The following is a 27,505-nucleotide window of genomic DNA, read 5'->3' on the forward strand; positions in this document are numbered from 1 at the left end:
TTTGTTTAGTGATAATTTTTATTTTATGTAATCATTACAAAATGTTTAGATAGGGAAATTATTTTACAAACAATGGGTGTTAAACATTTTACACACACAACTGCCATTGTCTTGAAGAGTCAATTATAAAAAAAATGATTGAAAATGTTTAAGTAAAATGTTACAAACAATAAATTAGAAGTATAAACCGCTTGAAATGCAAATAAATTTATATACAATAAAACCCGAGTTCCTAGGAATGAATTGCTTGACTCAATGGCAGACGACCTTCATTAATTCCCAAATTATTCGTTCTCCACAGATAACACCTCTATTCTATATGATAACTGACTGGATTGAAAAAAAGTATACTTGTATTCTCCCTTACAAGCAAGACATTTCTAAGACAAGTTTTTTTTTGTCTACTTAAGAATGTTAATAGAAATACGACTAGCTGAAAATGAAACATTTGGATGTAGTCCACCTAATTAGGGGTGCTGGTGTTTTCAGGGACTGGTTTTGGCCTTGGATTTTATTGCATTTTCTCTAGGTGTGCTGATATAAAGCTTAAGACATTCAGCGATGGGGAACTACAAAATAATAGTCGCAAAATAGAGTTGTTTAGGGAAAGAGAAAGGGGAGCCAAAATTGTACTTTATTCATTTTGCTTTGTTCCAAGCTCGACTGGAAAGCCTGGCATTTGAAAGTTTGAGATGGTAGTCCTCAGGTACAGACCACCTTCTGAAAGAGCAGCCCGATTTAGATTTCACTCAACTGACACATTACAATTCAAATTGAAAAAAGGAGAGACTCGATACGAAAGATCCCATTTGTGGCCTGAAGGAACTGACACTGTGAATCTCAGAAACATTGTCCGTAACTGTGCACTCACACCCTAAGTAAAGGGTTGGATAATGTGTCCTCAACACAGTTTGAGATTTGAATAAGACAGGAATAAGGTGGGATGCACAGAAACAAAGTATTACAGCTCATCAGCACTGTGACCCAAAAACAGAACTGCATAAAAGTTTACAAGATGATGGATTCATAGAACCATAAAAATGCACCAAAAAGTAGTAGTTTACTGTACATAATTTAACATGACATGCTTCCTTTGTTTTCTGCTATGTGTGCAAATTTTTCACATCATGTTAACAACACTCATTCTATACTTGCACACAGTTGTTTCAGACATTGATAACCTTCCTATCCTAGTGAAAAGTTTCTACTTCTACTCTTCCTTAACAAAAAGATCAACAATGGCTGTTCAATACATTACGCCTTTTTAAATGCAAATACAAGCACAAAAATGCACCCACATTCCATGTTCTCCTTCCCTCACTCTAGTCCTTATGATACAGAACCTGCAGAATCTTGAATTCATAAGGTTTTGGATATGCATCACGAATCCAAACAGGTTTTGTGAAGATGGCGTGAAGTCACATTTATTTCTACCTGGATTATGAAAGCTTTTTCAACTTCAAAATTCGCCAGTGAGGTAGCAAAATGTGGGCGCATTGTCTAGGAGCAAAACTTACAACAGCTTGTAACACTGGAAAGCAATGCCACAAATGTCACATGTGCACACTAACCTTTTGTTTTAAATTTGGATTTCAAGATGACTTTGAATGACAGGAATGTCTGACAGCTGTATACATCAGCATGTAAAATGCATGCAACAAACATGTTTGAACATGCACAACGTGTATGGAGCATATATTTCCATTTGCAGACATTTCTTGTCAAGGTAATGTGCAATCTACTTATCACTGCATTTTTGTGCTTCAAATAATTTTATATTGCGTTATGAAAAACCTACTTCTTGTAAATTTGTTACAAGCTACACTGTGCCATAATAATACAAGTATAGAATCCTGTTGGGGAGTTGACTTGAAGTATACCAGTAAGTTTTACTTATAAATGTAGCTTTTGTATGCTGAGTAATTTTGATGAGTCAAGAGTAAAATTCTAAAATGAATCCTCTGTAAAGCTGTACACTGCTCACTCACCTTGGAGAATCAATATTTATAGGCTAAATCAATCCCTTAATTGAGCTTGAACTCCTCTTTTGGATGCGATCTTTACCTCCTCTTCCAATAAAGTCTACAAATCTGCACTGATAATTCTAGAATATAAAAACGATCACCCTTTCTGTACTTCAGTAATATGACAACTAAAAAACTAAGGTGATTTTAACATGCTCCAGCACACACCCATAAGCCCTTCAACTGAGAAAATACAGTACTGTTTAGATGCTTTTTCTTACAGTATTGATACTTTCATATCGGCTTAGATTAATTTATTGTTAATTAGTAAACGTAAAAAAAACAGATTTACTTGAAATTGTTTACATGATTCTTCAAAGCATCTTTGCATATTTAAATGAAACACTGCATATTTGTTGTACCATATAGGTCTGGAGCAGTCAAAAATGTCTTTTTGCCACCTTTAGACAACTATTCAAGTCTTTCACTTGATCAACGCTGAGATTTATCTTCAAGAAGTACGCAATTAGAAATACAATAAACAAGCATCAGTTTAATATGTTCCACCGAATTTCACCAGAGCACACTAGATGCAAACAAGTCCTTCAAGAGTTCTTCAATCCTCCACTTTGAGCCATCCTTTCTTGTAATCCATCAGAAGCTCCAAGTAGTACTGCCACTCAGGTTCACTGTCATACTTCACCTCATAAACAGTTTTCAAAGGATTTGGGTGTGGCTCATATACACGGACCACTACCCCGCGGTACCACACCTCAGACTTATCGTTCTCCTCATACAAGTGTCGAATTCGCTTCCCAACCAGCTCAGGGTACTTGGTTTTCATGGCCTGTCTAACCCTTTGGACAGCCGACCGCACCACTTTCTTTCTTCGTCGTTGTGCACTGTGATGCAGCACACTGTGCTGGACAGTTAGGTAACGTCGGAATTTGATTTGCACCATAGAATTGCGGAGGTGCAAGACCTTTGAGGTACTGCGTGTGGGGCGCAGGGCTTCCACAATACCAGGCACTCTCCTCCTTTGCTGGGACACTCTTGGACGGACTCGCCCGGATATGTTCTTCTCCCCTTCCTCTACTTTTCCTCCAAGACCTTTCAACTTATTGTAATGCACATGTATTTCAGGGTCTGACTCTGGGCAGTAATTTGCATCTCTTCCTCTGGTATCTCTTTTAAATTTCAGTAAAACACCTGAGTGGTACTGAGTGGATTTCCTTTTATCTAAATGCACCAGGGCCTTTTCTGTCTCTCCATCACTATTCCCTGAGGAAAAATCATCTGACGTAACCGGCCCCCAAATGGAGGTGTTCTCTGGTTCCTCTTTTATCTCCATTATCTTGGAGGAAACATCCTCTACCTTGACTTCTAGCTTTTCAGAGTCCCCATTGAAACTGCTTTCTACCCTTTCCCAATCCTGACAAACTGAGTCTTCTCCACTGGAGCTTTCCGAATTACCCGTGAATTTTATGCTACCACCCTGACCTAAACGTGCTTTCCCCCAAAAAGTTCTCTTTAAGGCACTTTTCCGTCTGCCTTTTCTTCTCTGCTTCTTGAAGTGAGTCCCTCTTCTCAAGTCCTTTAAGTCCCCCACAGTTTCAGGAGCTTGTGAATTTTGAAAGCCTTCTGGTGAACATGTCCTGCTGGGTGGTTGGAAGCCATCTCCCAGATATTCTTCCTTCTCCGTTTTCACGATGGCGTCGACCTCTTTCCCTGAAAAACAATGCAGACGCACCTATCAGTAAGCCTCTTAATTCTGATGCCTAGGGGAAAAAAAGACTACAGGGAAAATAACCCAGAGTAATTTATTACTGGCATTAGCAAAATGATATTTCTAATGAGGAGAAATCTTTAGACAAGTTATTACCATAAAGATGTTTGTTTATTTGTACAGTAAAACCTTGCCCTTCCCCATTCTGTGGAATGTGAACGTCAGTCTACTGTTGTCAAATTATTGAAAACTATTTAGCATAGAAATAGTTTGTCTTAGAGCATTGCAGTGTTAATATCACCACAAATTAACAGCAGATAAGGGCAGTGTAAAAGTTATAGACCCCTCACAACTCGCATGTTTTTCTTGGCTTTTGTGTGGGGTTATTTTGAGAAAAATAGATGGTTGTTATGGCTCTAGTGTGAAGCAGATGGAAAATAATGCTTTTATTTGAGAAAGTCAAGTTGCTATGGAAAATACCTTTCTATTTGCACAATGCATTTTTGCAGATTACGAGCTTTTTCAAGAATGTAATCCTTGTAAACTGGCAAGGTTTTTCTGTAATTTTAAGATATTTGTATTTTGGCAGAGCAAAACTAATGTCAGAAAAATTATGACAATGGGTGTATCACATTGGACACAACCCAAGGGTTAATATATGCAGGACCACTGTGCACATGACATCAAAATCACACAAGATACAAAGAAACTATGCAGCTGTAATTTAAAAAGTTAATTGCCATTTCAGTTATTAAAATGAAAAGGAATCATTCTAAGTTTTAATAGTTTACTCTCAGAAAGTCTTAATTCGCATTTACATTAAAAATTGCACTTAAATATTGATCAACATCAAAGCAAAATCTTTTCTGAAGTTATGAAATCCATTGGATATTTCTTACCAATAAAAGCTTTGTTTTTGTAGTACCAATAAAGTCCCCACATTTCAAAGACATTTTGACACAAATTTAAGACACTCATGCTGCAACAGGTCATCTGTGGAATAATTTACTCTTATTGCCTTCCCAATTTATTTTCCTGAATACCTGGAAGCCAACACACCTTGCATAAAATATTTCTCAAAGCGACAGCACATTCAAGCTTGATTACTGCAGTTAGATTGCTCACCACAACACCGTCACCATTTTCAAAGAGCATAAAGGGTTCTGGGTAAATGGGTAAAACTGATTACATACAATTTGGAGTAGCACACAGCTTCAAACATTAAAGCATTCAAGTTCACTTAGTAGTAATTTTAAGAACCTAAAGACAGCGGTAAAAGCTTTTTGAAATTTTGCACAGCATTATGCGCAATGTCAATCTATAAAAACACTGACGATGACCAGACAAGATGAAGTGAGAGGAAGGGCATTCATCATTTTCAATCCCAGATTAATGAAAGTGGTAAGTTCATGATAGGTACAATGTTAAAAAGACAAGCACAGCAATATTATATATAAAGCTTTATATACTATAAAAAAGAAACTCATACAAAAGGTAGCTATTAAAACACCCTTTAAGACATTAGCAACCAGCCCAGTTACAATCAGATATCAATGACATTTAAAACACTTTAACAAGTGTCCAAGGACATACAGAAACCAATGCTCACATCACTGGTCTTTATAAAAAAAGAGAATACTTTCAAAAGCAGAAAAACCAAGAATCCCCAATTTAGGATACAGGTAGAATGTTACTGAATACATGCACATTACAAGCCTCTTAAAGGGTTCTCCTAGAACTACTGACAGCTTTAAAGCATAAAGGTTTTAAAGAAATTTTAAAAATAGTCATGTCAATCCCTTTATGCGTTTTTACACATTGTGTTCCATATGTGAAATACTGTGAACCGAAGGTCAGTTCTGAAGCATTTTTCTCAACACCCACAATTAAAAATTGCTTCAGTGTTATATAGCAATCAATGACTAAGCAATTCGCTTGATTGTAGCCCTCAAGCAATGGGAACAATTGCTTTTGAATATTGGCATTTCTTTCAAGCCTACTTCTCAGAACATTGTTTGTAAATGCATCACAGGATTATGTTTTCATGTTTGTGAATTGCAGAAACAGTCCTTTTTCCCCGCTGGTATGGCCTAATAATTTCTGTATTGATTAAATGCATTATTTTCACCTTCCTATTTCAACAATGTATACATGTTCATCACATCTTGAAAATGACCTTGCAGTGTCCACAGCTAAGTCTGAATGAGGTCTGACCTACACTAAAAGTGCTTCTGGATGAAAAAAAAAATAAAAGATACCTGGACTGAGTTTTGGAGGCCAGCTGGTGAAGTGGAATCTGCAAGAAATAAATGGGATTTCAAATAAATTAAGTTCTATAGAATACCTTTAAACTCTTGAAAAGGCAAGAACTGAACTGAATTTAGAAAAAGGCTCAAAATTTTCTGAAGAGGGGTGGTCACAAGTCCTGTTGGCTGGCTTCAGCTAGAAGAACCATATATTTTCTTCCAGCACCAGTACAGAATGCAAAAAACAAGCAGGTCTGAGGACTGTGTAAAGCTCTTCTTATGGCACTATGGTACAGAAAGGTAACAAAAAGGGCACTTTAAGGCTAATATACAGTACAAACAGGGCCTTCTATCTCAGTTTTGGACAAAGGTGCAATTCATTTTTTTGACCGGTCCCCCTGGGCCAAACAGGCTGTTAATATGTCATTAAATTAAGTGAAAACCCTAATGAAAGTTTTTTTTTCCATATGCAGATATGGAAAAAGGATCCTTTCTGTTCCCATCATCAGTATTTAAGTAATATTTTCATTTTCAATTGGATATTATTAGTTGATTTTTTTAAATGAAAATGTGTTATAAAATTAATCTTCATAGAAGGAATCTCATGTAATATAGTCTTCATAGATCAGCATAAACTAAATAACGTTTGCATATTATATTCTATTTAATTGAAAACAAATCAACCGAAAGTCAGATCACCACAGTGCTAAAACACCGACACGGAAAACAAATTTCATTTACTTTTGACAACTATCGAGCTACTTGATACTTTACTCAAACATTTTAAAAGGCTTTTATGAGACCTGAATAATGTTATTTATGCAAACACTCCAACAATATCAACTGTGCGAATGCATTTACAAATATTTTAACTTAAAAACCTGACACTAGATTATGAAGAACGCCTCACTGCTATTTTATAGTTTACGATAGTTTTCCTTCGTTCTTAAGTTAACATTTATAGGAGTACTCAGAATCAGCGAGGCACTTCAGTAACACATAAAAATGTGCAGTTGTACATCTACAAAACCAGACCAAATTATATCTACAAATCTTTCTGTTCTTCTGCAAGGAAAGTGTCTGTTATGTATGAACATGAGATATTAGATATGAATCACAAAATTTACATTCATTTAGTAGATGTAAGAATCATTCTCCATTTCATAAATGAACATTGAAATACATAATGTAACCTCTTACATCTACTACACCTGAAGATGTTATTCCAAAATCGAAAACAAGAAAAAAAGTGAGCATTGCAGATTTCAAGCAATGGTGCTGCTGTAGCATTAACAACATGCATGGCAGACCTGAGAGAAAAGTGTCATCTTAAGAGTCATCCTGAAGTCTCCCTGTGCTTAAGTCCTTTAGACATATTGCATCAGCCGGATTTCTCTGTGAATTTAAAATCCAGGTTGCATACCCAATGACATACTGTATGACTGTAGGACATTTTAGGTGCTAAAGTTTAAAGATCTGACCTTGGTGAATCAATTACAGTAGACTAAACATTATTCAGTCAGTTAAATGATTTCTAAACTGTTAATTCTATCTGTTGTACTAACAAGCACAGATTTACATGCTGTTATTTTAAACATAAATTCAGTGTAATACCTTCAACGAACTCAAGAAGTCTTTTGAATTATGCAACAAACCATTTTTAAGAGCTTTCAATGTGTCTTTGGTCATTGGCATAATATTTTATATTTAAAAATGCATCTACCTTCAACCCAAAAACATTTTGATTACACAGCATTACGTCAATAAGCCCTGTAGCTTTCTATAAACTTACATGAGTAAACTTGGAAAAAACAGCAGATTTCTAGATTCATCCGACATGACAGATGACAAATAAGATGTGGGATGGGTATAGCATCAAAAATCATCCAGACGAGTTGAGACAATGGTTTAGTGACTAATTTGAGATCGTAATCCTACACATAACAGGTTTCAAAGCACTGAAAACTGTGATGGGCCCTAACCTGGGGCAAAACCTGCAACTTTACAGGAATCATTTAGGTTTATGATCCCCCATAACATGGCAATATAGAGGTAACCATGAAAAACCATCCATGTTGTCTATTTTGTATACTCTCATTAAAATCAGCTACAATAATTTAAATATGCGAGGGTATGCTTTCATCATCTCGTGCTTTTTAAGACAGATGGACCTCTGCAGGTTATTACAAGGCTAAAGGACTACTTTTATACTTTTTAATAACTTTTCACTAAAATTGCTTTGTACTGGAGAACAGCATAAATGATGTATTAAGAATTATTTTGTGTGGGTAATGTACTGTATTTTCAAGTGGTGCAATACCCGAAAAACCTTTTTGTTTATTTTTACTCGATACACAAGCATCTACAGAATGCACAACTCCAGGATGTCTTAAACTTTGTAAATGCCCGACATGAGGCTCACACTAACAGGTCAGGGTGATCCAACTTCAATTTTTGAAAACGGGTTTGCCTGCAGGTTTTCTAGGTTACAATAGCAGCAGTACCTGAAGAGCAGGTAGGTGATGATAAATGATATATTTTAACCAATAATGAGCTGAATTTAGTTATTAAAAGCAGTTGATCTTTTTAACCCAGCTATGGCAGCAGCCATCCAGGACAGGAGTAGGTCCACCCAATATTAGGTACAATCAATATTAGATTTGGCAACAAATAGTCTTTACATGGGAAGGCACTGCTGATCACTTTCAGTAACTTCTTTCCAGTTTTTAGTTTTCTTGATTTGCCTGCATAGTCAGTGTTTTCATCTTCGAAGAAATAAATGTAGGTTCAGGATCAATACTAAAAATGTTTTATGGAAAATTACTTTACGCTTTATAAAATACATAAAGTCATGAGCTCATAACTGCCCTATAGTTAAATCTTGATAAACAAAAAATATATATTTTTCCTACATTTTAATTTACTTTCAGGTTGGACTCAAATGAAGCTTCCTACCACAGTAAATCAAGGGTTACCAATACTAGTCATGGAAGACCAGCGTCTTGCCAGATTTTCATTTTTAAATTAAGCGTACTGATCTAAATCTGGAAGTCCAATTTAATAGTCTCACTCAGCATTTTAGGTAGGTGTGTTTTGATGGGAGTTAGAATTCTTGCACACACACCAGCCCTCCAGGACCAGGATTGGAAACCCCCTATATTAAGTTCTTAAAATGTTGCCAGCAGACCTATTACAATTGTCAAAGTTCAAGAGCACTTCTAGATTAATGAAGCAACACAAAAGGGAAGCTGATGCATCATGGATTGAAGTATGACAGACCAACAGTAGATGTGATAATCACAGGCATGTCGACTTTCAATTTCTACAGAGATGTACTTTCTTTGAAGGAGTTGCATTTTCTGTTAAAGTTGACAAAGGCAAAACTATACAATGACTAGCATACAGCCTATAGGGCCCAGCTACCATGCTTTACAAAAGACCTCCAATTTTGAGCAAATCCTGCTGATCAAAATTAAGTAACCTAAGATGTTGTTTTTCTGTTGTTCATGCAGTACAAGGTCATTCTGTTTAATCCAAACCATGATAAATGATACCGCTGATGTTTTCTGGCACAAAAAACAGTGTTTAAGGGAACAGACTACATAACACAGAGAATAATATGGCTCCTGTCCCACATTTAGACTAGATATTCAAGGTTACAATGCATGTTAATGACAAAAGTTTAATGTAACTTTGTGCCACTGACTACAAAAACTAAGGCATTTTTAGTGCCAGAACTCATCACTAGCTATTCGAAAAATGTTCTTATGTATACAGTAATAGATGCATTGGCAAATAAAAGACAAAAATCAAGTAGCTTTAATGTAACAACTTTGGCTTATGAAACTAACCACATATATAAACAAGTGTCTAATTCAAAGGGTTTAAAATGTGACATTTCAAAAAAAGACCTTATATTATTCCTTTATTCTACCAGGGAACTCAGTGAAAACGCTCATTTACAATGACCTGTAAGACCTATTTATACAGCAGAGCATCTATTCTAATTGCTTGGGTGAAGCTCCTTGCTCAAGGGTACAGCAGCAATGCACTGCATGGGATTTGAACACACAATCCTCCAGTTCCAAGTCCAAACCCCAGCCACTATTCTACACTATCATTAATAGCATTCAAGAATTAAAAGTATGTAAAGGAAAGATCACAAATGCCACTTTTAATGGAGTCAAGATTTTTTTTTACTTAATAAAATAGTTTATCATTAACATTGTGTAAATATTTGTCTTCAGTTCATTGTCACCCAGGGATATCAAAACCATTTCATAAAATGAAAATCCAGGAAATGTGACCATCATTTCCTTTTTCACCTTGTGAATACTTTAACATACTAGTCTCCTTCATTGGCATTTTTTTACATTCCAATTGTTAAACCCAATTCAAACAAGGACTCAAAAACAGCAGACAAAAATTAGTATCTTATTAAATCTCAAAGTCTACTAAATGTCATACAATTGCATTATAACAAACTATTTAAAGAATCTGAAGTATTATGATTCTGATTGCAAATACTTGTGTACACAGAATAGGGTACTTTACACTTACCCTCTTAGTAGAATCTAATTTAACAATTTAAAACATATATTGGCAATGTATTTTATAATATTATATATATACACAAAGCAATAACAGTTCCAATCTAATCAGTCGTCCCATACTTGTTAAGATGCTCACCTGAGATTTGACAATCTTACCAAATACATAAGGGTTTAACTTGATAAACCTGGTAGGGTCAGACTGGAGGGTATTTCAAAAGCACTGCGTTTTCAAAGGAATGACTATAAAACAAACATGCCTCTACAGCCAAATAGTTCCATTTACAGATACTGCTACGCAATGAAAAAATATGAAGTATTTAGTGGTTAAATACAAACTGATCTAACTGTTAAATGCAATATTGCAGCCTGACTTATAAAACGAGCAATCACAAAGAAAAGAATCAACCAATTAATTCAAGAAGACACTGATAATGTAATGGAGGCAGAGCCCCAAGAACAAAACTGCATTCCAACATATTTATTACAATAGCTCACCTAGGTGTTTTCTTACACAGGAGTGGTAGTACAGGTTGAGCACATCGGGGTAAATGTCTGGAAGCTGTTTGAGAGATAAAAGTCTCCTAAGCTTGGAAGAACAGCCACGCTTCTGAAGCTGTGTAAGGAGTCTTTCTTCAGAAAGTGTTGTGGGTCTGAGTTCAACACGATGCTCCTGTAGAACCTGATCAATAGAAGAGCCTGGAACATTAGGAAAAAGAGACTCCTTCACCACCACCATTGGAATGAAAATGGTCCCTGCTCGGATAACATGGGGGAAAGGGCACTGCTTCTTGGAAATATAGTCCTCCAGCTGAGAAAGGACACGTCTGAGTGCACCAGCGATATCTTCAAATTTCAACCACACTTCCCTCCCTATGGCACCCATAATACAGGAGATGTTCTGGGTCTTAGTGGAAGGTGACACAGACTCAGAGTTCTCCTCAGTTCTTGCAAGCCATGCTTTCAATTCCTCCTCAGAAGTTTCGGAAATAGAACTGGCAATCAACCTGCAAAGAGACTGATGGAGTTCCATAAAGTGGTGTCGAGCATGTCTGGTTGTCTCACTATTGCTCTTGGTCTCAGGAGATGCTGAAGGGGCTGAAGGTATTTCCGCAGCACTTTGAGTAGTATTTTTGATAACATCAGGTAAGATTATCTTAAAAGTGGGAAGCTTGAGACAGTGAGCAGAAATTTGCTTAAAACAACTTATTTTTGATTCACTGGGTTTATGGGATAGTGTCTCTGGATTTGGAGGTGGTGATGCAATAATTTGAAATTTCTTTTGTGTGAAATTGGATACACTGACAGCCCTTGAAGCTCCGATGTTACCGGTCACTGCTGATTCTCCTAAAACTCCATTTTGCCCAGTAGTGCTTGAGTCGGTCACTTGTAAATTCAGATTTTCCGTTAATGATTGGACCTGGCTGCCAGACTCACCAGGCTTTTTCACACGGAGATCAAGCACTGTGTTACTGTGAGGACAATCTGATCCACTTTTCACGGCTTCAGCTTCTTCTTTTTTGACCATTTTGTCTTGGATGTCATGCTGCAACTTATCACTCCTGTTCTCACTAATCTTTAATGAACCATTTTTGCCCTGCAGGTTGCTTTGCTCTGTGCTTACATGTTCCATGGTCTCAAGTTCCTCCAAATCTTTTTTGGACAGAGTTCTTGTTCCATTCTCCTGCATTCGTTGTTCAGGTTTGTGTGTATCTGCACTAGAATGTGACCCACTTTTTACAATGTCTGGTAGAGGTAGCATTCCTGAGGCTTCTAGATAAGCTTTGTAAGGGGCCAAGCTAAAAACATTGTTGATAACTGGCATGGGAGGTGAAGGAGGAAGATGGAGCTTATCCATTTTCTTTCTCTCTTGATTGTTGGAAACTACAACTTCGTACACATCTTCAACTCCCTCTGGTTCCCTACAAGGAGGTGACATAAGTGTATTTCTCTCTTCAGGATCTTTAGTGTCTCTAGGGTCTTTCAATTTGTAATTAATGCCATCAGACACCTCATGTTCTGCTAAGCCTGAGATATTCTGTCCAGCTGCAGGAACAGTCATTTCATGAGGGTAGCCAGTTACACAGAAAGGTATTCCTTCTTGTGGGCTTGATACTATTCTGGAATTTACAACCATCTTTTGCTTGGCAAGAGGCATATTCTCTTGGTTTAGAATAACTGTACGAGCATGCACAGGATGAAAAGCACCAGGTGTATGCTGCTGCCTATTAAACTCTCTTGGGGGAGACATTATTTGGACTTTTTCAGAAGAGAAATCCATTGGCCGATCAGAGAGCTGCATTTGAAGAGGAGTTCCAGATACTTCAGAAAAACCCCTTTTACGTCCTGAGCTTGGTTGAATTTTGTATACTGGATAGGGTGCAAGTTCATAATCCCTGTGGAAAGGCACACTTGTTGAAATCATGGGATAAGGGATTGGAACCTCAGTATAGTAAGGCTGGGGAACAAGATACTGTCCTGTGGGATTCTGAGTACTCTTATTTAGTGTAGGTGAGGTTTGCTCCAAATGATCTCCCATACCTTTGAAAGTTGTACCTTTTTCAATATCCAGACTTCCCTGAGGGTAGAAAAATACATGCCTCTGAGGTAGCTGGGGATATCTGGAAATGGAGGATCTTTCTTGGTAGACAGCTGGTGAAATCTGAGAGTGAGAGAGAGGTATCTGTTGCACTTCATTATAGTTTCTTGAAGGAGATGTGGGCATGCCATGATACATCTTAGAAGGAATCTGCACACTATGAAATCGCTGGGAAGAGGGACTAGAGAATGACCGTGCAGCACTGTTGTATGGCAAGCTATTGTAGTCTGCATCTATGAAGGATGGAAGCCTTATAGCTTCAGATGGGCGTATTGCATGGAAACCTTCAGAATTTGCCTCCTTAGGCTGAAATCTTCTGCTGGCATTTTGCTCAAACTGAAGAACCCTTTGCTGAATTAATTCTTCACGTTTGTCCATGGGAGACATAGGACCGTAACGTAATCCTGAAACCGGCTTCCATTCCTCCTCGAAGGAACCATGCTGGACACTGTCAGTTCCACGTTCAAGGTTGTAACAGGCTCTTGATTTATATCCATGGTCTGTGCAGCAAGGACTCTGCCCATAAATAGGTTTAGGGATTGCTAAACCTACAGAGCTTTCAGATTGTGAGGACACAGTGTTACTTCCTACAGCCAGCTTTCTTATAGCCACTGGAGTGTGGATTCCTTGCGTATTTGGGCTATGCTTGGAGTTTTCATGGCTTTTGCCAAAATATGCACATTTTTCTTTTGCAGCAATCAGGTCTTGTACAACTGCAGGATTGTTTTCTGTAGGAAAGCCAATTTCTTCTGATCGATACATAAATCCATTTGGTAATGTCCTCTCAGCGTTCAAAGGGTGAACAACTGGATTCCTTACTTTTGGCATACATGTTCCTGAGGTGTTCCATGGAGGAGGCAGATCTCTACCCTCCTGACCAGTCAGGCAGTAGGTAAAATAAGACCCACTGTAGTTTAGAGGATCTTCAAGGGAATATCTAGGGAGGGTCCCTGCCTTGCCAAGGCCAGCAGAAACAATGTGATCTATAGTCTTCTCTAGCCTGGGCACCTTGCTGTGGACCACAGGATCCATATAGCTCAGTGTCCGCTTACTGCTCATCATTTCTTTAGTCTTTGAGGTGGTCTAGCTGGAAGAATGAAGATCTGAAAAACAAAAACAAAAACAAAAAGTAGAGTTTACACAATCATGGGGAAAAAACAAATACATTCCAATGATAAGTATAAATCATGTTTTTTTCTCAGAAGCAATCCACATTTAAGAGGAGATATATATTTTTCCAATCTACCAGCTTCAAAAATATCAATTGCTTTTTGACTACAGATCAAAGAAAGAAAAATGTTGGAAAGTCTAGTACAAATAGCTTAATTTCACCAAGCCCAATTCTTAAAAGAATGACTGGGGGGAAATCACCATAATTTAAAGGACTGAGAAAGCTTAAATTATCTGCATGATTTTTACATTTTAGTTTCATTCCTAGGGTTGAATTTTGAACTCTCCATTCTCCAGTATTCCAACAAAAAAAGACACTGAGTGTGCTGAAAAACATTAGAAATTGGCAAATATGTCAAATCAAATAGTCTTCATCTGTATAATCTATTTACATTTTCTTAATGACTCAGTTTTAAGGTTTGCTTGCCCCCCACCTCCAGTTTTCACAATGGAATGCTTAATCTTATTGTGATCCTTGGTAAATGTTTTTTTAAATTCATATTTTAAAACAATAATATTGCGTCATTTAGACAATGATAAACTTTACATTATCTAGATTAGTTACAGTATAGATAGTAGATCTCCCCTGAGTACTTGCTTAATGTTATGCAGGAAGAAAATATAACTAGCCCTAAACGTTGCACTTTCCCCTGCAAATACATATCTAACACCACACTCATTCAAGGCCCCTCAGGACAATTCCAGATCACCCAGGCAACCTCTTGTACCTCCAGCAACTTCATTTATTGTACCTCTTGCAGTAAATGCCCAGCCATTATGGAAACAGGAAGGAGACTCGGAGGCCGCTTCAGAGAACATGTTAGGGCTGTGAAGAGATTTCTCCAAGCCTATAGTTTCTAATTTCACCTCTGACAGCCATGATCACAATGATCCCTCAATCTGCGTTCACAAAGTAGGGTTTCTTAACTCCCATAGCAGAAAGACATTAGAAACTAAAGCTATCCTGAAACTTGGTTCACACCTTCCCCCTCCTCTCAACAACAGACTTGTTTTCTTCTAATTCTCTCTATATTCATTTGTAGGTTTCGTTTCACACCTCTCCTCACCTCTCGACTTCGCACCTCTTGATTTGCCACTCTGCCTCCCCCCTACCCCTGGCTCCTCCTCTCTCCTGACTTTTGTTTTCCAATGCTATATTGTCTTTGCCGACTGCCCTATCTTTCTTACACCCGAAGAAGGCTCCGCAGCCTAAATAGTTGTTTTCTTTCTTCTCTTTTCAGCATGGAATAAACCTATTGCTTGTTCCTTTGCAGCCTACGCATGCTGACGCAGCTACCCACCTGAACTACCACTTCATTTGCGTCTTTGATGCAACAATCCAATCCTATTAAATCTGAACTTCAAAAAGTTAGTCTGAGTTATACATTTGACACAATAAGTAAAGCCGTTCTGTTATTTTAAAAATAAAATAACATTTCACACAACAGTTCAATCAACTGAACACTTCTAAATTATTTTTTTAGTTTATTCTATTCATCTGACCCTGTGTCAGCCTCTAAGACACCCTGAAGATCTATAGGGTCCATTGTGTTAAGAGCTTTACCTTAAGATATTGTCAATGTATGAAAATTCCTAATACTTTCATCATGCCACATGGAATTGTGCCATATTAAATATTTTTTTATAAACCGTGCAAATGTCTTTTTCTTATCAGACAAAAATCGTCCTTTACAGATTCACAAACAGAACCTAAAGATAAACAGGGAAGGAAGAGACAGCAAAATGGTTAGCAAAATATTGAATTTCTTTCAGCCTATAGCTTCAAACATATTCAAGACAAATAAAAATGTACTACAGCAATGTGAAAACCTCATTTTTTCTATAAATCAAACCTAGAAATATGCCACTACAAATCTGAAAACTGCTGACATATACATACGTGTAAAATGGTAACTGACCATTTTTTTGTTCAATTTCCTTCCGATGTTAAGATGCCCATATGAACAATTTTCCTAGTAAACAGACAATCATTACCTCAAATACCAATAAACCAAAGGAATCACATGTCTAAACGTGGATAGACATTCCGGAAACACCTAGAGCTTATGGCTAATGCTTTTATATTTCAGTTAGATTTTTGTCAGGAACCTTGGCCAGCACAAAGGCCTGGAGCGTCAACTAGTTTAAAAATGTTTTGTATGCATTTATAGTTAAATGTTTTTCAGCAACATGTTTTTCAATGGAACAAAGTTTAGTCTGGGTGGAATACAATCACACACGTCATTTGAAAAAGAAAATCTGATACATAATCTTATCAGATGTGCTCAGAATATTAAGTATTCTGCCTCATTCTTTCACACAGAAATCTGAAAGGCTCCATAAAGTTACAAATCAAACTAAGTGCATTGTTAAAAGTACATTACAAACTGCAAAGAAAAAGTCAAAATCATTTTGCTGGTTTGATTTTGCTCATTGTCACAGATATTTACACCACTGAGACAGTACAAGTTACATTTCATGCCAGTTAATGGCAAACAAAACCCATTCCAATCATATCTGTCATGGCATGTTAATTATAAGTTTTTTTACAAGGTAACGGGAAGGCAAAGAAATAAGTTAATAAGATATAGTGTGCCATTATGAATTCTTTTTGTAGCATTTTAACAAGATTTTAGTGTGTTTAAGGGAACATTAAAATACAAATTAATAGGTAAATTGACAACACGGAATTATTTTTTCTCATGTTGAGAAGGTCTTGTAACCCTGTGGTGACACAGGCCACTTTTTAAGCTGATCAGGACACAATCACTGAGAACCGTTTAACATCCTGAGCAGCTGAACATTCTTTGTAGCTGGTCATCCTGGAGTCCAAAGGTATTCTTTCTTCCTGATGGAACGGCTTAGTTCCCTGCGTGAGTTACATTGATACAACATTCCTTTCTTTATATGGTAACACAAAGGTCTAGTCACTGCTATAGTTCGTGCATAAAAGGTACTCCACAATGTGTACGCTTCAGAGTTATGGTTTATTGAGACTATCTCTCTACTTGATTTTCCAGGACCCTTTGCAATAAATTTAAAATCATGTCAAACCACAGTGACCTCTTGCATCTCTACATGTTTTCCTGCATAGATAATCACTATATGTCTAACAACAGAATACACAGAAGAACGGGCCTAAGACTTTTACATTTAAACATGATTTTGGAAACCAAAACACTGGGAATAAAATCATTCAAATCCATTTTATTGAGCTTGACAACACAGGATAACAGACTAATTCTTCTGCCTTTGAAATTCTTTAATTTTGGAAAACATGGCGTAAAACTTCATCACAGATATACAGATATATCAAATAACATCCTAGAGTAATCCAGACAACTGGGAACAATCATGCTTATTCAGAAGTAGTCCAATATAGTAGAGATTAACAGGAACGGAGATGGATATGGTAAACCATGCAGAGATTAAAACCATTGAGGGAGAAATAAGAAGCCAACACTACATAGTTGGCAAAGGCTATTGTGGAAATCAACATTGTAAATTAGCAATGAACAACTAAAATTTACAAATGTCACAGGTTATGGTTAACGAATATGCAGTCACCTTTTTGAAATCGATTACCAAAAGATAATTTGGGTTTCTACGTTTGCTACAATAAAACAAACATATGGCATCAGCAAGGTTGATTTTTACACTTCGAATTCTCTGTGGTCTTGAATGGAAAATAAACCCACACATCTTGGCTCCACCGAGTCAGCTCCTTAGAGACAGGACTCTCCGGTAAGCAGTATGTCCCAACTTTCTCCACTATTCCAACAAAATAAGACTGAGTGAAGAAGAACATTAGTAATTGGCAAATAAGTCAAATCAAATAGTCTTCGTCCATAATCTATTTACATTTTCTTAATGATCCAGTTTTAAGGTTTGCTTGCCCCCACCTCCAGTTTTCACAATGGAATGCTTAATCTTATTGTGATCCTTAGTAAATGTTTTTTTTAAATGTAGATTTTTTTTTTAAATATTTTAAAAATTAATAGTGATTAATAGCAAAGGAGTTTAGGGAAGGCGACTCCTTGATTTCCTTAGGGATAGAGTTCCAGAACGTCCAGCGAGTTCCAGAGAAGGCCCTCTCACCCGTAGAGTGTAGATGGGCTTGGGGGACAAACAGGAGACCAGAATTAGAAGAGCAAAGAAAAAATCCTTTCCTTTGAGGGGCCAACTTCAGCCCAAGGCCAGAACTTTGCTCACTTTTTAGGCACTGACAGAAGAAAAACTGGACACAGCTGTGATGATTTAATACATTCTCATCTGGGCTACACCCAGCTGAATGTTTTGCTGTGGGTGAATATAAATTCAACATTCACATTATAAATCTTGAGTATTAAGCTATTATTCTAAAAACAATATCTCAATATTTCCTTAAATTCAAATGTATTAAAATTGAAATAATGATGGGACTTCAATTTTATGGTTGGCTACAATAAGTAATACTGTAAGTTAATATTTTAACCCTTACTGTTATCATCATCTGTGTAATCCCATCTCTAATCAGACCTTCAAATCATGGAAGCTCTTTTCACATATATTTTTACTCTTGTATTAATTTATTTTGAACCTTTAACTATTGTGTTAATAAAATCATTATTTTCTTTTTAAATCGGTGCATATCTCCTTATGTTATCCTTGACCGGCTTCTGAAAGCCATAAAGAACTCACATATTTGCTGTTTCAATGTCTCTGTTTTAGTTAATTCATGGTCATACATATCTTAATATTTCAAATCAAGCAGGAGGAGCAGGCATCCACACAGAGGTGCTGGTTCTCTTTCGACCATGTCTAAACTGGTCAGCAATATTAGGAGTCGCCTATAGCCACAACAAGAGCAGACAGCCAAATCTATAGCAGATATAGAAAAAAAAAATACAAAAACACACATATCTGCTGTCCATGTAGATATGGGTATGCGGGGGAGGGAGGGGAGACCCAAAGAAAATAAAACTACAACCACGTGTGATGTAAAAGACCACAAGGGCTGTGGTTTATTTTAAGTGAGTACTGATGCTCAGCTACCACAGATGGGTCGGTAGAAACCACAGGTGGGCCCTCAGGTGTTTTGAGGTGCTGCAACGGAACACTAGAACTTTAGTATGCAAATGTTTACATATAAGAGTCACAAACTGCTTTAGGGTCATGTAATGTTGCCCATTGAAGGACAAGCAAAGAAAAGACATTACACACGTTGAGGCAGGACTCAACAACATGATATTGCTTTCCCTCAAGTACTTCTCTTTAAGAAGAATGACTCACTATGAATGACTCACATACCTGCTTAATCATGCTTGAAGCCAACAGGTAACATTTCACACGAAAAAAAAATATTCAGTTGAAGACTTCTGGCGTTTTGCCATCCAAGCATTTTTGGGAAATGATCAATAATAAGAAATCATCAGACACCAAATTACTACATGTTGAATATTATACAGTATATAACCATGGCTGGAGTACTCTGTAGTGTTTGCTGAACCAAATTCAACATGTTTTTTTTATTCAGCATACTGTTATAATTCCACATGCATGCAATCACAGATCTAACAAGTAAATTATATAATTTGCTTTAATTAGAAAAGTATTTGAACCAATGCATTCAATAACAAGATGCAATTATTAAAACCTTGAAAATAAAAAGTACATTGTAACAAGAGATTTTAATGGACATTCCTAAATGCCGCCACTATGGAAACAAGCCTGTATTTCAACCTAACCATTTAAAATAAGTAAATTTTTCACAAATAACTTTAAATCATTGTAAACTGGTCATTTTGTGCTAAACCAGGCAGTTCGGAGTCCCTTCTCAACTGCATGGAAAATAAACTTGACAGTAATTTTATATTGAGATATCATAATGAGGCATGAGGTACTGCTCACTGTAGTATTGCTTTGCTCATTTTTAAAAAGCATGATGTTTAGTCCACAATGATTTTCTCTGCATAACATTGTATTTTACTAGTGTTTGATAATTTTATTAACATTTTTTTATTATAAATAATATCTTATTTAATTATAATTTCTATAACTGCTATAATTGCTTAACATAGGTTAAGACTGTTCAAGTCACAAGTGTTGTCAATTTCTAGGAGCAGTTACATACCAATCAGTAATAATGTGAAGGTATGACAGAATGGATTTAAATAACTGAGTGTAGTTTTTTTAAAGTTCCCTTTAGTTTCAAGCGATAGGCACAAACTTCAAACTTTAAAAGAGAAAATCACACATCACAACATGGGGTGAAGTATTAAAAGGCACAACTGAAAATGGCTGAGAGAGAACAATGATACATTCACTGCAATCATGTTTTTCACCTTTTTTGATATCAAGGACTGAAGTGCCCAACATATGCAAAGCTTAAGACCTCCCACTTCCCCTTGACCTTTTCTATTCTACAGCGCTTTAGCAGCCTACAGTATAAGCCCTTGCGGTTTCCTGTGCAGACTACCACATTTTTTGTTAGTTTTAATGCTATCAAATCTTGTAAACCAAAAAAAAAAGCTGTTAAACTATTGTGTTCACTTCTATTAGCACCAACAGAACCATGAAAAGGATATAAAATGGAATCCTATGAGGCGATGACAGTGCTTTACACCTCAGTCTCTGTGGTGAAAGATCTGCAGGACTGCCAGGTTACACTTAATTTTTTCTAGAGTGTTGAAACCAGTACACAACTAGAAATCATAAATAAAAATGCTGGTTCCTCTTAATGGTAAAAAACATTCATTAGATACTAAATACTTAGAAGTCCTCCACTAAGAATTTTTTTTTTTTCTTCTGACTAGTGTACTGGAGCAGTGGCACTGTGGCTAAGGATCTACGCCTGTGACTGAAAGGTTGCCGGTTCAAATCCCGCAGCTGGTAGAGGAATCCTACTCTGTTGGGCCCCTAAGCCCCAACTGCTCCAGGGGTGCCTCTGACCCCAAGCTTCTCTCTCTGTCTGTGTGTCTCATGGAGAGCACATTGGGGTATGCGAAAAGACAAATTCCTAATGCAAGAAATAGTATATGGCTAATAAAGTGAGCTTATCCGATTGTTGAAAAAGAACAGTTATTCTCCAAGCAACTTCTCTCTCTTTTTACTGCTATCTGCATGATTGAGGGCAGTCTGTCTGCAGTGCATAAACAAGGCACAGTCATAACTTCTGCTGTTCTTTGCATTGACTAAAATCATGTATTAAATCACTAATTTTGGCACTTTTTACAACTCAAATACTAAACATTGAGCATTTAGCATTTTATGAATTTGCACTGATTTGATCTCAGCACTTGTTGTTACAAACTCAATCAAGCCATCTGTTCTAGGACCACATACTGTATACAGTGAATAGCTCTATGCCAATAAATCTCATTCAAGAGAAAGAAAATGTTCTGGAGAAGTACTGCTGTATTCAGGCATATAACAGATTGCACATTTCCATTCTGCATTTCTGCTTAATCAGCTTAGTGGTTATTAAGAATTTTCCTTCGTTTTAATATAAACAATATGCTACAAAACAAAGAAATGTTAAAGTATAATTATACAAGAATCAATAAAGAGAATTAGTAAGATTACAGATTCTAATCACAATTCACTGCTGCATCCAAGAAAAAATGCTCTTCTTGCACACAAAAGGTAAAATGTTTTTTGAGTAGAAAAGGCATACAGATATGGCTAGCCTATGACTGAACATCTGACTAAGGAAACAAAATATCCAAATAGAAGCATAAGCAAAATAAATAGAAGTTTTACCTCCTTTTAACTGAATTAAAGGCTTTACAGAACTGAGTATTCTTAATGTTTCAGGCTTAACTTTACACTATGTTCTGCTTCCCTTATTTCTGTGATGCTCTTAATCAGCTATTATTTGAAACCTTATCTAAATATAGGGCTTGAAACAAGAACTGCTGCAAAATGTTCTGTAGTACTTCATTTTAACTACTTATGGACTGAACTTTTGCTTTTGTGTAAAAAAAAAAGAGATAAGTGCTCATATACTGTAGGACTGCTTCCCTACAGTATAAGAAAGTAGTTCACAAATGTTTTCTTACTTGTACAACAATATTAGCAGGCAGGCAGAGAAATGAGAAGTGTAATATTCATAGAAAAATGATTCAGCTACAATGACTCACGTTGTATGAAAAACATACTGGTGGCAATTTCCACAAGCAATTTCTGTGCTGCGAGACTCAAAGTTCAATTTTTTTAATGTTTCACAATTCACAGATGGACCTTAGGGAGGCTAACTCTGGACAGTGACCAGCTGGACTGTGCAGTCTCGTGTATTTTGATGCTACTTTGTAGTTCTATTAGGCCAGAAGCCAGGATTAGAGCTTCACAGACCTTTTCAGCTAAAGGGACTTTCAAGTCCCAACAGGACTTAAAAGGTTTACATGTCACAAATTTTCATTTAACTCCCTTGCAATTTCTACCACATTGCCTTATTTTTACTCTCTGTAAATGTTTTCATGAGAACATGACAGACCATATATAAAAACCCAAGCATTTAACTGTAACTGCTGGGGACCTGATACATGTTTTCAAAATCTTTAAAGGCACTGACTAATTATACCCAGAAGGCTTCTTCAAAATGAACCTGAGGACAAAGGTGGAAACTATGCGTTTGTTCATTTAAAAGTGAAAACAGGATGCAGTTCTTTACCCAAAGGATCGTAGGAGTATGGAACAAGCTACCCAGCTATATAGTTGAATCCAATGTTAGCTTAATTTAAGAAACAGGCTGGATGATATTCTTGGATCAACTATATGGGCCAAATAGTCCATTCTCATTTGTAACCTTTCAGTGGGGAGGAGAACAGAATGATGGAGCCAATTCATAGATAGGGATTATTAGGAGGCCATGATTGTTAAAAGCCAATGTGAAACTTGTTCCAGGATGCTGGGGTCACAGCACTACTCTTTTCAGAAAATACCCTGAGATTTTTAACGACCACAGAGAGTCAGGACTTTGGTTTTACGTCTCATCCGAAGGATGGAGTCTTTTTACGGTAGTGTCCCGATCACTATACTGGGGCATTACGTTCCACACACACCTTGGGGTGAGCACCCCCTGCTGGCCTCACTAACACCTCTTCCAGCAGCAGCCTTAGCTTTCCCAGGAGGTCTCCCATTCAGGCTCACACCTGCTGAGCTTCAGTGGGTTGTCAGTTGGGAGTTGCAGGGTTTCTATCTTATTAAATTGTAATCTTCTTACATTCTTGTGGAATATGGTATTTGGGTTACGGGCATCATCCAATTTAGTACTTATTAAAGCAAAATGTTTTAATAAAATCCACATTAAGTAAAACAGTTCCATAGCTCACGGATTTTACTCCCCTTATAAATTCGGTTGAAATTCTGAAACAAAACTGAAAACAAGTTTAATGAAGCCACACCCAAAAACAATAAAATAATGTGATCCAAAAAAAATGGAATCACCTTTACTGGCTTATAAGTTTGATAAAAAGAGCCACAGAAATGAGAGACCAAATAGGTAATGTCGTTATATGAAATGTCAGACCAATAGATATAATGGAAATAACTTTGAAAAGTAGATCTTACTTCTTGCTATGAAATGCCCCCAAGAATATCACTGAATTACACAATATCAAAAGTATGCAAAGACAAAAATTAGGCATTGTAAGAAAACAAACCCGTCTGAAAGAGAATAAATGCAAAAAGTAATTTATTGTACACAGAATATGAAATACAGCACTCAGCAATTCCATATAAACTATTGTGCCAGGAGAAGCTTCTAAAGCAATTCTCAATGATACGTTCTATAAGTACTTATTATATAGCATTCTGAATGAGAAATGTGTAAGGTCACCTCATATCAGAAACAGGCTACATGACCTTAAGATGAATCACTGTTGCTACACAGACCAAAAAGACGAGTTATGCTCCTGTACCTTGTACCAAGTAGTCTAGATATCTTTACATTGTTTACATTCCAGATTCCTGAACAGATACACTCCTAAATTATTCCCTCTATTCTTTGGGGGGCAAGTGAAGCATGCAGAAGCATATTCATATAGCATATTCACCGAGCTTTGAGCTCCAGAGAGGTACTCAGCAGAAGGGGATTCCCCGTACAGTGTTTAGAAGGGCTGTGATTGACTATACAGAAAAGCATAGCAATGTTGGCACTTTTAAATGGTAACCTCCAAACACTTTATACTAGACATGGAAGTCCAGTCGAAAAGCACCAGGAAAAAAATGAAGTTGTCTTAATGTTGTGCATTCGGCAGAAGGGTTCAATACAATAATGTTTTTAGAACCACATACTGTAAACTGTGATTACACAAGGCATTAACAAAGATATTCAAACTAAAGTGTAGCTAAAATGTTAGCGGAATCAGAATAAAAGTACTGCTATTTTTTTCTAAAATGAGAAAACAGATGATAAAAGATGCATGTGAACAAGGTTATCCAGATAAAAGATATTTGGTCCTTAACAGAAGTCAAGGAAACAATGACAAAATGCAAACCAGCAACATGCACTACCTTCATTAGACAGTGGCACTGTTACATTTCCTATAGACACAAGTAACAAGAGGGCAGCATGGTGGTGCACGGGTTATCATTGCTGCCTTGCAGCTCCAATGCACTGGGATCAATTCCAGAACCGGGGTGCCATTTGCATGGAGTTTGGATGTTCTCCCTGGGTTTATGTAATTTTTCCTTTGGGTGCTCTAGTTCCACAGTCCAAATACATACTAGAAGGCTAATTGGCTTTTGGGAAAACTGGCCCTGGTGCGACTGTGTGCATCTATCTTTGCGGGCCCTGAGATAGACTGGTGTGTCCAGGGCGAATCTGTGCAAAAAATAGTGTTATTGCATAGAATCAATTTTATTTTTACAGTGCTTTAGTTAATGGCAAAGGAGATGCAACCAATACATTTAATTAAAATGCCTATATACAGGAGTCAAACTAGAACTTGGAGGTATCACTGCATTCTTTTTATTTGGCAGTCCATTAAAAGTTTGAGGGTCTTTAATGTGGCTGCCTAAATCATAAATATATTTTTTAAGTTTGAAATTGCAAACTGTTATTTTTTATTGCAAAAACAGCAAAAAGAGAAAACAGGGATCAGTGAACTGCATTAACAGCAGTCACTATTTCAGCCCTCAAGTGAAACAAGCCCATCTCTGAGGAGCAGTCAGCTGGACCTGGGTCAGCACTACTTTTGGAAACCAGTTGACCCACATGACAAATCAATCAACCTTGTTCAATGCAATGACAGGCCACCCAAAGCAACCATACTGTACAAAGCCTTTGCTGTAACTGAAATCATATCAACTGTCTGCTTTTAAATGTATTAGGAGCAGTAGTATTGACATCTGTTGAGCTCTTTATGTATTTCAACAGCTCTAAAACTGGTTTTCCATTTAAAAACTCAATTAAAATAAAATTGCAGTGCTAGCAGGAATACAATGACATTCTAACAATAGTAGTAATTAAACCCAAGCACTGGTATTCTAATGTGATTTACCTTACCTACAATATCCACCATCAAGGAAACCACAGCTCCTGATAGACTATTGTCTTCTGCATTTACTTTGTAGCACACATTTAAAGCTGAGTTAGTTTTTTTTATAAAAAAAGTTTAATAGAAAACCAAGGTCATTTGCAAACGGTCCCATGAAAACATCAGAGCTACGGAGCACATGACTACTTTTGCATGAAAACTCTCTCAAGGCCCACATGCAAATACGAGTATGGAAATTTCATCATAAGAACACATCATCACTCCACCAGAGCGCTGACAATGCTCTATGGTAGACTATCACCTCGTCCTTCATTGCACTATTGTTTTTCAGGAAAACCATTGAGCCCCATACAGTACATTGTGAGGGACTAGTTTAAAGGATACTTATAGCAAGAATAGGCTCCGTTACAAAAGCATGAGGCTAACTGTGTCTTTACCAATACCACGATTGATGCAGTTTACATTTAACCTTTTAGCACACACTATATGTGTGGTCATGCAAGCGACCATCTGATCCCTTGTACATTGGACTCACAACGACTAAGATTTTACCCTGTTTAAACAAGACTTACGCAATCATTGATGTGATTAAGTACATTACATCATCGCACAAATAGGCAATGACAGGGTGATTTTCAAACTTTTCAGAAACAAGAAAGTCTATCAGTTTTGCAGATATACTCTTAAGTTAGAAATAATATTTACTGTAAGACCTCTAACCAAATACGGCAAGAAGTTTGTCTTCTTGATATATATCGCGTTTAAAAGGGGGCAAGTGTGGCTCCATGAATAGCAGTAGTTAACAATGATACATTATAACGTCGTTGCTACGCGATTATACAAGACAACGGTTTTTTTAGCTCATATTTTGTACGTTTCTAGGTTTAATTGTAGCGTTACACTTAAGGGAAGCCACTGTCCGTATCGGCTTTATATTTCCTGATATCTTTTTTCCCCTTTCGATAGTTGGAAAGTAAGTTAATCTTTAGTAGTGTACAAGCTGTTTACCTAGCGCTCTGTAAACCTTTTATCAAAGAAGGCTTCTGCAATGTTCAGGTCACAGCTGCCTGCGAATTATCCTTGCATTGCCAACGTTTAGTCACGGCTTAGCGTATTTAAGCAATTTCCTGGTCAAGCGCGAGTTAAAACGTACCATCACCACTCTGTACCATTGTATTTAATATATATTGAAATGCAGTCTTCGACACTAGTCATTAACTGTCTTTTGTTGCCAATTAAATCCAACTTTAAATGGAATTACGTGAGAACCCCCCTCGACCCCACGAAAGAAAAAGTAACATACTTGGTTTCACTCAAAGAGGACAGTCCTCTCACGTGGAAGATAATTCACCAAGCAGAAATGATTGTACAAAGTTTCTCATAAATACAATAAACTTTCCGCAAACGTTTTCATCAGCTGAAACACAGGATTTCTTTATCCTTCTAAAGCAGTTCTGCATGCACTAAAATAACTTAATAAATCTCCAAAACAAGAAGAAAATACATACCTTTGCACTGCTAGTTTTATTCAAATAGCGTTGTAAAGTTGTATCCATAAAACACATTTTTCAGTTTAATAAGTTTATTAACCTGAATATAAGGGTTTGCAAGTGTTTAATATCGACTGCCTTGAGTTCCCCAGAGCAGATAATTAGATCCACATCGCTGCTCCACTGTTTAGACTAAGCACTTCCCTGCGTTCATGTACTTAATCCTCCGTTTCTTTCTCACTCCCCACCTAACTCGGACTGTTTTGCTCAGACTATGATT

At 36.9% G+C, this 27,505-nt stretch overlaps 1 protein-coding gene across 2 annotated transcripts; it reads right to left on the reverse strand.

Moving 5' to 3' along the window:
• On the reverse strand, positions 1 to 27,439 carry prmt2ip (PRMT2 interacting protein). Of its 2 annotated transcripts, XM_088922496.1 has the most exons (5): positions 27,244 to 27,439; positions 10,985 to 14,188; positions 5,949 to 5,986; positions 4,590 to 4,683; positions 8 to 3,692 (listed from the first exon to the last, which is right to left on the reverse strand). In XM_088922496.1, exons 2-5 carry the CDS (start codon positions 14,145 to 14,147, stop codon positions 2,581 to 2,583), a joined length of 4,407 nt encoding a protein of 1,468 aa, XP_088778622.1. In that variant the 5' UTR covers positions 14,148 to 14,188; positions 27,244 to 27,439; the 3' UTR covers positions 8 to 2,580. The 2 variants fall into 2 exon arrangements, with proteins under 2 accessions (XP_088778621.1, XP_088778622.1); XM_088922495.1 differs by lacking the exons at positions 4,590 to 4,683; positions 5,949 to 5,986 and having other exon boundaries at positions 1 to 3,692.
• Between the last annotated feature and the right edge of the window lie 66 nt (positions 27,440 to 27,505).

Source organism: Atractosteus spatula, chromosome 7, assembly GCF_055471065.1.
Source record: "Atractosteus spatula isolate fAtrSpa1 chromosome 7, fAtrSpa1.hap1, whole genome shotgun sequence".
NCBI lineage: Eukaryota > Metazoa > Chordata > Actinopteri > Semionotiformes > Lepisosteidae > Atractosteus > Atractosteus spatula.

What these genes read in the sequence shown, in the direction of transcription:
- prmt2ip (XM_088922496.1), bottom strand. Translation starts at nt 14,147, where the DNA reads ATGATGAGCAGTAAGCGGACACTGAGCTATATGGATCCTGTGGTCCAC. An exon ending in GCCTCCAAAACTCAGTCCAG is followed by an intron (nt 4,684 to 5,948) that starts GTATCTTTTATT and finishes ATTATTCCACAG; the next exon opens with ATGACCTGTTGCAGCATGAG. An exon ending in CAAAAACAAAGCTTTTATTG is followed by an intron (nt 3,693 to 4,589) that starts GTAAGAAATATC and finishes ATTGTTTTTCAG; the next exon opens with GGAAAGAGGTCGACGCCATC.